The sequence below is a fragment of the Cadophora gregata genome (genome assembly GCF_030347475.1).
Source record: "Cadophora gregata isolate MNR1 chromosome Unknown scaffold_5, whole genome shotgun sequence".
NCBI classification, from domain to species: Eukaryota; Fungi; Ascomycota; class Leotiomycetes; order Helotiales; family Ploettnerulaceae; genus Cadophora; species Cadophora gregata.
This window is the reverse complement of record NW_026695928.1, coordinates 541,895-553,489: the sequence shown is the minus strand read 5'-3', so window position 1 is coordinate 553,489 and position 11,595 is coordinate 541,895. Positions and strand designations below refer to the sequence as shown.

Genomic DNA, 11,595 nt, shown 5'->3' with positions numbered 1-11,595 from the left:
ATTGGAACATCGCTGTTATAGGCTATTGAGAAACAGTACATCAAAGCGCAACGCTGAAAGTAATGAGCGCCGGAGCTATTTCAACGGCTCCATTGGCAATACCTCTTCCGCCGAGATCATCTGACCGCGAGCTATCTTCTGCAGATGCCGCAGAAATAAAACATAATGCGGAAAATGCGCCCACTGTTCTTGCAACTCTTTGGCAGTGACACGGCGCTCTATATAGTACCACGAGTTCTTGTCCTTTGCCAGAGCTATGCAAGCCTTCCGACCTTGCTTTTCTTGCAGCCAAGGAGCCCAGTATTTATCTTGGCCGCTCAACTGCATCAGAAAATCTTCAAAAATATCGAGAAGACCTCTGTGATCCCGACGGTTTCCAGCCGCGTCCGTGTTGTCCAGTACTAATAACCGAAAAGCATTTATCCAATGCTGCATCGCCGACTCAGGTGTGGACTTCTCCAATTCTTGTCTAGTAGCAATCGCAATTTGTCTATGGTGAAATTCTATTTGCGCCTGAACAATCTCGGCTGTTTGGCTCGCTAGTTCGGAACTGCGATTACCAAGGTCTCCGCACTGGCGTTTATGTTCCTTGAGATCCTCCTTTTTGCACTCCTTCCCGCAATATACAACTGCTTTACAACGACACTTCTTTTTGAAGGCACCAACAGAGGGCTCAGTCTTCCTACACTTATTGCAATTGAAAAGAACAGGCTTGAGAGGGGGAAGGTTTTCAAGTCTGTTGGCTAATTGATTGACCAGATCAGGAAGAGTGCTCGCCGTGGGCTGTGAAATCGTCGTCCCACTACCCTGATCAGAAGCATTGTCCGTACGTCGTGTAGGAATCTCGCCGGCAGGAAGATCTCCCATCGAAGCCTCTTGTATCGGTGTCTCGGTTGCCTTCAGTGGAACATCATCTGCAGGGTCAACGTCCTCAAAATCTTCGACCCTAGCTTGCATCTTGGGGTGCTTATCCGAGTTGGCAGGGGCCATGTTTGGCGCTGAGGGACGTGATTGATCCGTTGTTGAACAAGATCGGCGGGTGGGGTAGTATGCTGGATGATTGCTATAGGTGGAAGAGGTGGCCTATCGTTGGTTGATGAAGAGCTGCGTCGAGCCTGTAGGCGCCGTAGTGCCGGTCTTTATGAATGCTAATCGGTGGGATACAGTAGCTGGAATGCTTGACCCGGCCAATCTAGCCTTCCGAGCGGAACAATAGAATGGTATGAAAAATGCTGTGCTAAGATGAAATGTCGAATTGAGACCAGTATAAACTAGAATTCAAGTCGTGATGGGTTAACGATACTGATGCCGGCCTGGTGGAACGAGACAGTTGTATGTTGAGGTCGATGTGAGAAGGCAGAAATGTCTGGTAAGAGCAGAGATGAGAAGTACCTAGAAGCAAAATACGAGAGAAGGTGCGGCAGATGTTGAAAAGCAGGAGCATATAACAGGACAACGCAGAGAAGGCACGATGGTTAAGATAAATAGAGAACGAGTTGGAAAGAACTGCTTTCCGGGTTTTTCCGTCGCAACGAAGGAGAAATGACAAGTTTGAATAAAGCAGGTATGCAAGCAGGTAGTCAGGCACCGAAAAACTCCACTGTCATAAGATATGATGCCTCATTCAGAGTACAGTCTACCAAGTAACTTACAAGAATGGTGTGTATTGAACAGTGAATGATCGCAGTCCCATCCCATCCCAACCTATCCCATCCTATTCCAGAACGCCATGCATGCATGCTAAAGTGCAAATCGATTCCACAAACCTGCCAACCACTCATGCCAGATCCTGCCTCCATAACCGTGTATGCTGTGATTCAAGGAACGAACACTCTCGAGAAACTCGCCACGTCTCTGCGACAGCAGACACATTTATCGAAGTTATTCATTGCAAGTGTGACCCGACAGTCATCACATAAGCTCAAGCATCGACATGGCCAGACAATGATACTTCTTGGCGAACTCTGGCATACCACGCATTGAGGACCACCATCACCCATGCCAGACGCGCCTTCAGCCCAACTCTTTGACTGACCAGAGGATGTGGATGCATTGAAGCTTCGGCGTGAGATGATGAGGTGCTCGAGAATTTGCGCCTCTTCTTCCAGCGTGAGCTTTCCTGTTGCCGAAGATGCAGCGAAGTTTGACGGGCGATAGAGTGTTGATGTAAGCACTTTCGCCCGTTCGCGTTGGACAATATTGCGGTATCGAGAACGAGTTACGATCTTGTCACTCTGCAGATGAGCGGATAGGGCCTGAGCTTCGGCTCGTTGCTCGGGAGTCTTTGGGTGAAGCAATTGTGCAAGGTCGGAAGAGGTGAGAGGCGTGTCGGTAAACGGACTAGACTCTCTAGTAAAGAAAGGGTTTTCTTGGGTAGGTGTCCTTCGACCATCGTCATTACCACTCTCCGACTCCCAGTCCTGGTCATCAGTGGTCGTTGAGAAGGACACAACGCTGGTAGTGTCTTCATCCAATTCGGCTTGGTCCGGGTTGAAATTCCCACTGCTATCATCACCTCCCCACCAGCCTCCATGAAGCCACCAATTATACAAATTCGAATCCAATGTCTTTTCTTCCGAGCCATCCCAATCTCCCTGTGATTGCCTGATTCTGCTTCTCATCTCTGCCTCAACGTCCACATGCTCATCTTTTGGTAAGGTCATCTCTCCATCAATGCTAAGAAGCCAGAAATTGAGCGAGTCTGGATCGTTCTTGTCTGGTGTCGATGCCGCAGCCTGATTTGCTTTGGGCATTCTGACAAGCCACAAGAGCCATCGTGGCCGGCTTTGGTATCCTGCTCGGGAAAGCAGCTTCAGAGCAATAGATGCCCACCAGCTCAGGAGTAGTCTAACAATACCGAGGAAGAATTCCATGGCCATGATCCATCGTCCACTTCTTTCGGTAGCTCCGACTCCGTTAACACCAATGCCTCTATCCCTACCCTTGCCATTCGCGACAGGCTTCTTTGCGGTCATCTCTCTCGCGTAGCCACTCGATGACTTTTGGAGAAGATCCATAGGCTGGTCTTTGGCGGCAACCAAGCCAATGTTGTCAGATAAGCCGTCTGCAAGACTTGCATCTGGATCGTTGAGCTTGAAGGTTGGACCCAGCCACTGTGCACCAACAGCCTCAATCTCCCGAAGGCGATCCTCCTCAAGCCACGTGCGTTGCTTGATACTGACCCCACGACTCTCATTCAGGTAAACAGCTTCACTAGCCATGGTCATGATGGCAAAGCCAGTTCTCAATAGAGCAGTATAGAAATCCATGTGCAGTGTGATTCGAATGCCAGATAGTGGAACGTTTGCTTGCATGTTTCGATGTGCTGCTAGCACCCTTTTGTAGAATGGACTGTGTGATGGCGAAGGTTCATCATCAGGAGAGTTTACGTCTTCAACTGCTGGTGGAGCCAAGGCTGACAAGACCAGGGCAGTTCCATAGATGAAGGAGCACCCAATTATGCCGAACAGTACAAGAACATGCGGAACGAACCCAATGATACAGACCGTCGGGAATCTCAGCAAGCTCTGATTTGGGAGGTCATCAATTGAGAATGACCAGATGCTCCAGACAATAGCTGACATGAATGCCAAGCCCCAAAAACCAGTATTGGCAAGGCGACAGCGTCCTTGCAGGTTGAAGATGGCAAGAATGTGACTTGTGAGGTGGTTCATGGCCGATAAAAATCCGACGAGGAGCACTTCAGGTGTTGTGTTGACTTTTTTCATGATCATGCTGCGTGTAATGGCAATCTTGCTTGCTTCAGCTGTTGAGCTCGAATTACCGTCCTTTATGGTCCCAAATGGTCCAAATCCAAGCTGGTTTCCAATCGCAGCATCAGCTTCTGCAAAAGCCAGCGAATGCTCAAAGAGCGTCATTCCAGTCTCCCCAGCCACTGGCCGACCTGCCACTGCACAAGAGAGAGTTTCCACAAACTGACTGAAGCAAAATGTCTTGAAAAGCGGCCATAGTAGAGATAGAGATCCTGTAAGTTCCGTCTTTGGCATTTCTCCATCGTGCGTCGTACCTGCAATATCCTCATCGAATCCAGGTTCTACCATACCAACAGCCACGCATGAAGCTTCGTCACTTGCTCCAAACAAAAGTGCCGAACTAAGCTCGTGTAGATATCCTCCATTTTGCGTGAACATCAACTCGGAGGACTTCGAAGCATTGCCCCAGCGCAGGAGCGCAAAATCCGGAGAAGTCTGACATTGTATCGACTGCAGCATTGACCGGCACTGAACCAGCAGTAGAATAATCGGCAGGAGTCGGACGAGAAATCGAACCTTCCAGGGCAGAGCCAGGTTCCGCCGCGTTGAAGCATAGACAAAGGTCCTGTTCAAGATCACAGCCACAACTATACATCCCAGTGCCCATTTGCTGGTGGCATAGCTGAAGACGTTTCCCAAGCTCCGGACACTCTCCATTGTAAAGCGATTTGACAAACCGCCGGCTTGGTCGTTTACGTCCACCAGTATTTGTGTCCCAGCTTGGAAAGCGTTTGCGGTCCCCTGTCCTCCAGCAGCAGCTGTAGTAACCGCATCCACGATCCCACCGTTTCCCGTAGCTTCTGGTATAACCCTCTGCCCTAATCGTACACTTCCAAATATGTTGTCGACAGCTTCAGGTACAGCTAGGAAGGAGCCCAGCTTCAAGAACATGCGAGGTCCAGCAAGAGCGAGATCTTTCGCAGATGGCACGTACTGCGTAGCGTTGAATGTCCAGTTCCAAGCTCCTCCAAGATCGAATCTGGGATGTTGCTCGAAGGCCACGGCAGCCATGGTCGTGTGTTGGATGCGGGGGGATCGTTTCCGTCGAGGTGGGTAGTGGTGAAGCACGCCAGACGAGTAAGAACCAAGAAGTGATCGGGTGGAAGACTCCTCGGATCACGGAAGAATAGAGCGCATGGCAGAAGAAGAATACAAAAGAGTGAGTACTTCAGATGCCAACTTATGTCAGTGCTTTGTGCTGTCACCAGAAGCTCGGTGGTTGGCGCATTGGGAAGGAGGGAAGCTGCAGATAATGCGGCGGAATCTTGGTTTCCCCACATTCAGCATCAGTCCGCGTGCTCCGGCGGAGTTTAAAAAGCACCTGCAAACAGAGCAGCTTTAAGCTCCAGACAGCTGTCATCAAGTAGCATCTGTAGTCACTGTGTGTACGCGAGATTACTCTAGAAATTTGTTATGCGCAGTTCTGTATCCACTCATGTTATCTTCCTGCAATGTCAAAATTGCACAGCAATATCCAAGAAGATCATTGAGTCATAGCAAAAATTTCATTACACTCAAACACTAAAGCGGTAGCTGAATATAGCTGGGTATCTTCGCATTATGATGATCAAAAGTAAAACCATTACAAGCCATCTTACATTCCTCCCCATTCAATGCAGAAGGTCCTGACCTTGTCGCCAGTCTTAGTCCCTTCTGCCTCGGGATCCTCACCACCTATAAGAAAGCCCTTCTTCACAGCTGTGCCCAGCCTGCCACCGCCGATTATGTCAAACATGGGAATATCCTGATCGAAATCATAACTCGTGGCAAGGAAATGACTGTGGAAACGAAGAGGATCACCTGGATAAACGTTGTAATTGCATCCAAACCGCAGGCCAGGCATGATGAAGTAGTCGCGATAGTGCAAGTGGGCAAAAAGTGCATATGAAGACGAGACCGGTGGATCTGGCTGCTGAGAAGAGTTTTGCGGAAGCGATGAGGTGGGATAACTTGTGGTAGGGGTGATTGCAAAAGGAGTTGATGCCAGAGTTGCTGTTGACTTGACAGTGGTGCTTGACTGTTCAGACTGCGTTGACTCTTCTTCCAAAAGCGAGGCAGAATCTTCGGTGACACTCGAAGTATCTTTGAAAGATGTGTCGGGACTACCGCTCTGAGGTGTGTCTTTCGTACCGGCAGCTGCAAGTTCTTGAGCCTTCTTGGCGGCGTACCTTGCCAGACCAGCATCAGTCCTCTTCTTTGCTTCATGAAGAGCTGCCTTCCTGGCGTTCAGACCAGTGGATCTCAGAGAATCCAGATATGCTTGCTTATCTGCACCTTGTAAGGTGTTGAACAGAGTTTGCTTGTGCCATGCCTTATCATCGATGATGTATGCGACCTCTTTCTCAACCAATAACTTTGCCTCCTCAGGCATGAGCTCCATTGGGAGGCCAAAGAAGACATTCTGTTGCGGAGCTTGTGGAATGCTACCAATGAGCGAACTGCATATATGGTGGTTCCTGCGAAGGTAAGTCACGACGTTAACGTCGAATAGCAGATAACGGCCAGCAATCAATGAGATTGGAATAGGTTCCGTAACGAAATCCGATGACATTGCCATTGCAGATACTTGGTTCGCCTGAGCAGGGGCGGATCACTATATTGAGACTCGAGTTAGCATCCTGCCATTGCTAATGTTGATGATCAATCTCAAGGTGAAAGGCAACAGAATCATAAATTAAAACATTTTTTAGACATCATGTCCAGTTTAACTGGTGTCAGGGGATTGACAGATCGGTTTTGTAATCATATTGTTGCAGTAGACGAGAAGAGAAAAAGGGATTGTGCTTACCATGTGCTTGAGATCTGGTTGTCGTAGTTTTTGCTGAAGAGAAAAAGAAGTATTGGAGGGGAAGAGGAGAGCTTTTTGAGCTCGAGATCTTAGCGTGGTGCGAAACCACCCCTGTAAAAGAGCCTTTCCCTTTTCGCAATAGCGCAGGGAACTTTTTGAGCTTCAACTTCGTAGAGCACCCGAGCAGGGCTGCTACAAGGACACATACCTTGACCTATCACGCCAGTAACAAGTGTCACACAAGATGACGGACAGAAGGAGACTCAATGGACCTTTGGGTGGAAGTTCTGCGCCAATATATTCCAAATACATACAAAAAGATGCTGCGTCGCAAACCGAGAGGCCGTCAAGGGTCAGACAACCCAACGTTCTCAGGAAAATGTGTAGGAGACAATGCTCAAAAGAATACGAATTATTACTAACAGGGCATAGTCTTGAAGACTGGTGTCACTCCCTCAGCTTCAGGCTCTGCATATCTCGAGCTGGAAGCTTCCAAAGCCCCAAATTCTAGAGCTCCAGGCCTAGCATCTCTCTCAACATCCGGGTTGAAGCTCACATGTACCGTTCATGGTCCGCGCCCACTTCCCAAGAATGCTCCCTTCTCGCCCCATATCATCCTCTCAACACACGTGAAATATGCTCCGTTCGCTACAAGGAAGAGAAGAGGCTACCTTCGAGATTCGAGCGAGAGAGATTTGGGTGTACATCTGGAAACTGCACTGAGAGGTGTGATCATTGGAGACCGATGGCCAAAGAGTGGAGTGGAAGTCATAATAACTATTTTGGAGGGTGAGGAAGACCAGTGGTGGGGCGATGACCGAGGTGGACCCATCACAGCTGGAGACTGGGGCATGATGAGCGTATTGAGCGGCTGCATTACGGTTGCTTCAGCTGCTATTGCAGATGCGGGTATTGATTGCGTGGATGTGGTTTCTGGTGGAGTTGCAGCTGTGGTCAAGAGCAGTCAAGGGAAGCAAACAACCATGGTACTGGATCCCGTACCATCGGAGCATCAAGAGATACTTGCAGCCTGCATAGTCGCATATCTGCCTACCCGAGACGAAATTACAGACCTGTGGGTGAAAGGAGATATTGGACATGGAGATCGGTCAAACATTGCTCAAAGCGCATCCTATGAAGAGCTGGCCGATAATGCCGTGCAAGCTGCATTGGGATCGCACAGGGTTCTTGTTGCTGCTTTGAAAGAGACCGCCAAAATGAAGCTGGATAGACAATGATATTTATGACTTTCTGCATATTCACAGGATGGCGTTGGTAGAAAAAGGGTTGCATTGCCATTAGACGATTTGGCCGTCTGATGTTGGAGTTGGAATGGTTTGCACGAGGATCGGAGTCTGGCATATCGTTCAGATCATGCTTTGTTAGAGGCATATGTTTTTCAATAAGATACCACCTTATCTTTCTCTATGTTTGCACCATGTCATATCTTGACTTTGCACCTGTTCCTTGTCCTAGCCTTGTTCGTTCTCAAGCTCTCTGGCCGGTATCAAAGAGCTGGACCTATAAGTTTCCTCTAGCTTCTGGCTCCTCAATTTCTGGGACATCTCTATGCTGTCTTACTTTCACTTGGAAGGAGAACATCGCCACACTTTCTGAAACTTCCATCACATTGGGCAGCAACTTCAGCTCAGTCAATCGACAACAGCACCACTCCCTCAATGCCTTCCGAGATCCAACTCGATGAGAATCTCTGGTTCCTCTACATATGCCTCCAGAAGTCAGACCTCAAAGCGGCAAGTTCTCTTTCCCCTCACAGCCCCTAGTTAACACTTGCAATCCCACCTACACGTTTTTATTCGAGCATACCCAATCCCCAAACACTAACAAGCCTCTTCTAGATCGACTTCAACGCCGTCGGTCTAGCAACAGGTCTCAAGTCCCCCGCAGCACGAATGCGGTACACCCGTCTCCGGCGACAAATTGAATCCGGTTCACTAAATGTCGGCCACGGACCAGCATTCTCCTCTGCACCTCCACCAGCATCATCATCTCCCAACCACCAACATTCGCTGGAAATGACACCAGCATCCATCCCCAAGAAGCGTAAGCGAGGCAGGAAAACCGAAACCCCAGTCACGATCAAGAAACTAAAGGCAGGACACAGAGACATTGACAAGACAAACGAGAATGTCCACAACGATGTCAAAGACACCAGCACTCTGGCAAAGCAAAGTTCAAGCAAAGAGGAAGACAAGCGATACGACAAGAGCGAGGCATCAGAGAAGAAAGTCGGCAAGATCAAGATCGAGAGCCACAGCGGCTCGGACGCCGCCTTTGACAGCCAGGGCGAAGATGACGAGAATTCAGAGGATGAGATGCCGCTCGCTAAACTGCGCAAGCGAACAGCTCTGGGCTTCTCACCTCCTCAGTCTGCGTCGTGCGGTTCGTCGATGGCTGGGTATGTGCCTGATTCGGCATCTGTCCCAGCGCAGCTGGGATATAGTACATATGCAATTTCCCACTCATTTGCTCATGGGGCTCATGGTTCCGGCAATGAGAGTGTGAGGGGGAGAGCGACGTATGTGCCGCGGGGGTTCAATGCTTTGGCAGTTGGAGCTCAGAGTCATCGTGGATATTTCGCTGGGAGAGCCTTCGGAAACAGTGGCAGGAGACTCAAGGATGGGAGAAGTCTGTATGCAAGCCCATATTCTGGTTGGGTTGCTGGACGGGGACAAGAAGATCAGGTGGGTATTCATCATGGGCCGGGATGGGAGTATCGTGCGAGGCTGCAGGAGCAGCAATCCCAGAATCAGCACCGGGAGGAGGAGCGAGGTCAGGGTGAAGGAAGTGAGGGGCCGAGAAAGTCTATTTGATTTTGAAGGGAGGGGGCGAGGGATGGCATGGAGCTGCGAAAGTTACGAATCCCTAGATCTCTATTGCGCAGTATTGAAAGTATCTCGAAGCAGTCGATGATATTCACATCCAATCAGGGTAGCGACCAATAAATGTTCTTTGATTTTAATTCTTTCCTATGACTAGAGAAGTTGAACGTGACGGCTCCCAGCACAAGAATGCAAATGCATGTTGCCCACCCGATTGCTGGCCACGTTCAAGACTTACAGACATAGATTCCCATTCCAGACACACCAATCTCACTTCCCATCTGTTGTCCGATACCACAATCTATGCACTCAAATTCATACTTACCAGAGCCTCAAAGACGCACTTTCCATTTCCATACACTCTCTTAGCCAAGACTCTCATGACCATAGACATAGTAGGATTACCATGATACTCAGCAATACTAATTTTATCAACGTTCTTTTTCAGATCAAAACAGCCATTTCCCCGTCAAAGTTTAAACCTCTCTGTTCCGCATTATCGAGCTCGGGATCATACAACCTAAGCCTCAGAAATCCCGCGTCGACATTAATCTGTCTCGGAAAATTTCCTGTCTGGTACCGCTGGAGAAGGTAAAACCCGATGTAGTTATTCTCTTATTTGGGAGTAGTTTCCTGTGGTGTTGAGAAGAATGGACCAGAGTAGAAAGAAGAGTGGGAACGGAAACTGTGTGCTGATGTGTGCTGATTGGGGAGGTTTATGTTTACTACGTCAGTGCTGAGAGGCGGGACTTTAGGTGAAGGCCAAGGAGGAGGAGGGAAGAGGATTCCGTGATTGATTGACTGGGTGAGGGGTGGTGTGGTTAATACTCATTGGGGATTTGGAAGAGCTCTTCATAAATGATAGCTTATCAAGCTGTTGCTCTTTGAGGGCGATTAGTGTGTTTACTTAGCCCGGGGGACTGCTCGCTTAAACCCTGGGTGTTGGCTTTTTGGCGTCGCTTGTGCTCAGGCAATGTGAACGTGCTGCACAGCGCTGGTTGACAGTCATGAAGAGATGCACCAGCCGAAATGATTTAGTCCGCTCCTTACGCTTTGTGTTACTGTATGTAAAATCTTAGATATGATAACACGAGTGCCATTCAAAACGAAATTATAAATACGAAACTCAAAAGATAATAGACGTATGAGAAGCCATGTTTGCTGGCTCGAAAAGCCCAAGAAAAGTTTCTCGATCCAATTCATCAGCAACGTCGTCACCCCTCTGCTGATTCCCTAGTACAGTTTGACAAATCGTCATACCTACTTACCGACATTCAAGGATAAAATCAATCACTGATTCTGTTACATTCTCTCCAGCTTCCACATCGGGACGGTCTCCGATGCATCATCACTCACGCATAAACGATCCGCAAACCCTCTTAGAACAGCCGGGCAAAGCTTGAGCTTAAAGCAACATTCATGATGTCATTTTTGAGAAGAGAGCTCCGAGGGATGTTTGAAGTTTGGCGGAGTCGCGATGCCGAATGTGTCAGAGAAGGGATGATGGATGGATGGGCTTGGTCGTGGGCTTGGGTGTTGGGCTTGGTGGTGAGCGGTGGCTGGGCGGGGAGGGAAGAGAGGAGAGCGAGATAAATTGGATCCTGAAGCACGGTTTATAATAGACCTTTTAGGAGGCCATATCATGATAACGAACACGCAATACTTAAGGTAAAGACCTAAATAGGAAATTGAGTCAATTATCCTCACCTCTTATCCGGCTTACATTTCACAGATCTTGGCAATTCCACCCTTCCGGACGCAGTAGTACAGTAGTGCAGCTGTCGCTAGGTGTCATCCCTGAACCCCCAAACCCCAAAGTCTTGTCCTTACTGTACAACCCCAAAGTATCGAACGTTGCAAATCGCATCCCGACTCATCGCTACGAGACACAGCCTGTACATGCGAAACATGGGACTCGTAAGTGTTGGTGTTTGATGTTTGGTGTCCGGTGTGTGGTAAGGCCGTTGCTTTTTCGAGTATTTGGTAGATATGCGGATTGGATAGGTAGTGGTGCTTGAAGGACTGCCTGCATTGCAGAGCGGCGTAGTTGATCCTGATCCTACGCTGACTGTGGGAGGTTTTGGGAGTGAGGATTGGAGAGTCGTGCTGGCATGCACTGTTCTGATAGGGTGCCTGTTCGTATGGCCATGTTTCTAGGGCGATGTGAAGTGTCCGTGGGATGTTTTGATGC

General features: G+C 48.8%; 5 protein-coding genes across 5 annotated transcripts; 2 read left to right on the top strand and 3 right to left on the bottom strand.

Annotated features, from left to right (window-relative positions):
* Positions 1-75: 75 nt before the first annotated feature.
* On the bottom strand, positions 76-990 carry ONS95_010985 (uncharacterized protein; the record flags this gene model as incomplete). Its single annotated transcript, XM_058504579.1, has 1 exon — positions 76-990. One exon carries the CDS (start codon positions 988-990, stop codon positions 76-78), a length of 915 nt encoding a protein of 304 aa, XP_058359135.1.
* Positions 991-1,817: 827 nt separating this feature from the next.
* Positions 1,818-4,784, bottom strand: ONS95_010984 (uncharacterized protein; the record flags this gene model as incomplete). The annotated part of the gene is made up of 1 exon (XM_058504578.1): positions 1,818-4,784. The coding sequence occupies one exon, from the start codon at positions 4,782-4,784 to the stop codon at positions 1,818-1,820; it is 2,967 nt and encodes a 988-aa protein (XP_058359134.1).
* Positions 4,785-5,126: 342 nt separating this feature from the next.
* On the bottom strand, positions 5,127-6,595 carry SEN34 (tRNA-splicing endonuclease subunit). The gene has a single exon (XM_058504577.1). The coding sequence runs from the start codon at positions 6,328-6,330 to the stop codon at positions 5,368-5,370; it is 963 nt and encodes a 320-aa protein (XP_058359133.1). The 5' UTR covers positions 6,331-6,595; the 3' UTR covers positions 5,127-5,367.
* A 210-nt stretch (positions 6,596-6,805) lies between these two features.
* MTR3 (3'-5'-exoribonuclease) lies at positions 6,806-7,799 on the top strand (the record flags this gene model as incomplete). Its single annotated transcript, XM_058504576.1, has 2 exons — positions 6,806-6,944; positions 6,994-7,799. 2 exons carry the CDS (start codon positions 6,806-6,808, stop codon positions 7,797-7,799), a joined length of 945 nt encoding a protein of 314 aa, XP_058359132.1.
* Positions 7,800-8,240: 441 nt separating this feature from the next.
* Positions 8,241-9,395, top strand: ONS95_010981 (uncharacterized protein; the record flags this gene model as incomplete). Its single annotated transcript, XM_058504575.1, has 2 exons — positions 8,241-8,315; positions 8,421-9,395. The coding sequence occupies 2 exons, from the start codon at positions 8,241-8,243 to the stop codon at positions 9,393-9,395; spliced, it is 1,050 nt and encodes a 349-aa protein (XP_058359131.1).
* Positions 9,396-11,595: the final 2,200 nt, after the last annotated feature.

Bases quoted from the DNA above. Each gene is read 5' to 3' on its own strand.
- SEN34 (XM_058504577.1), bottom strand. From the start codon at position 6,330: ATGGCAATGTCATCGGATTTCGTTACGGAACCTATTCCAATCTCATTG.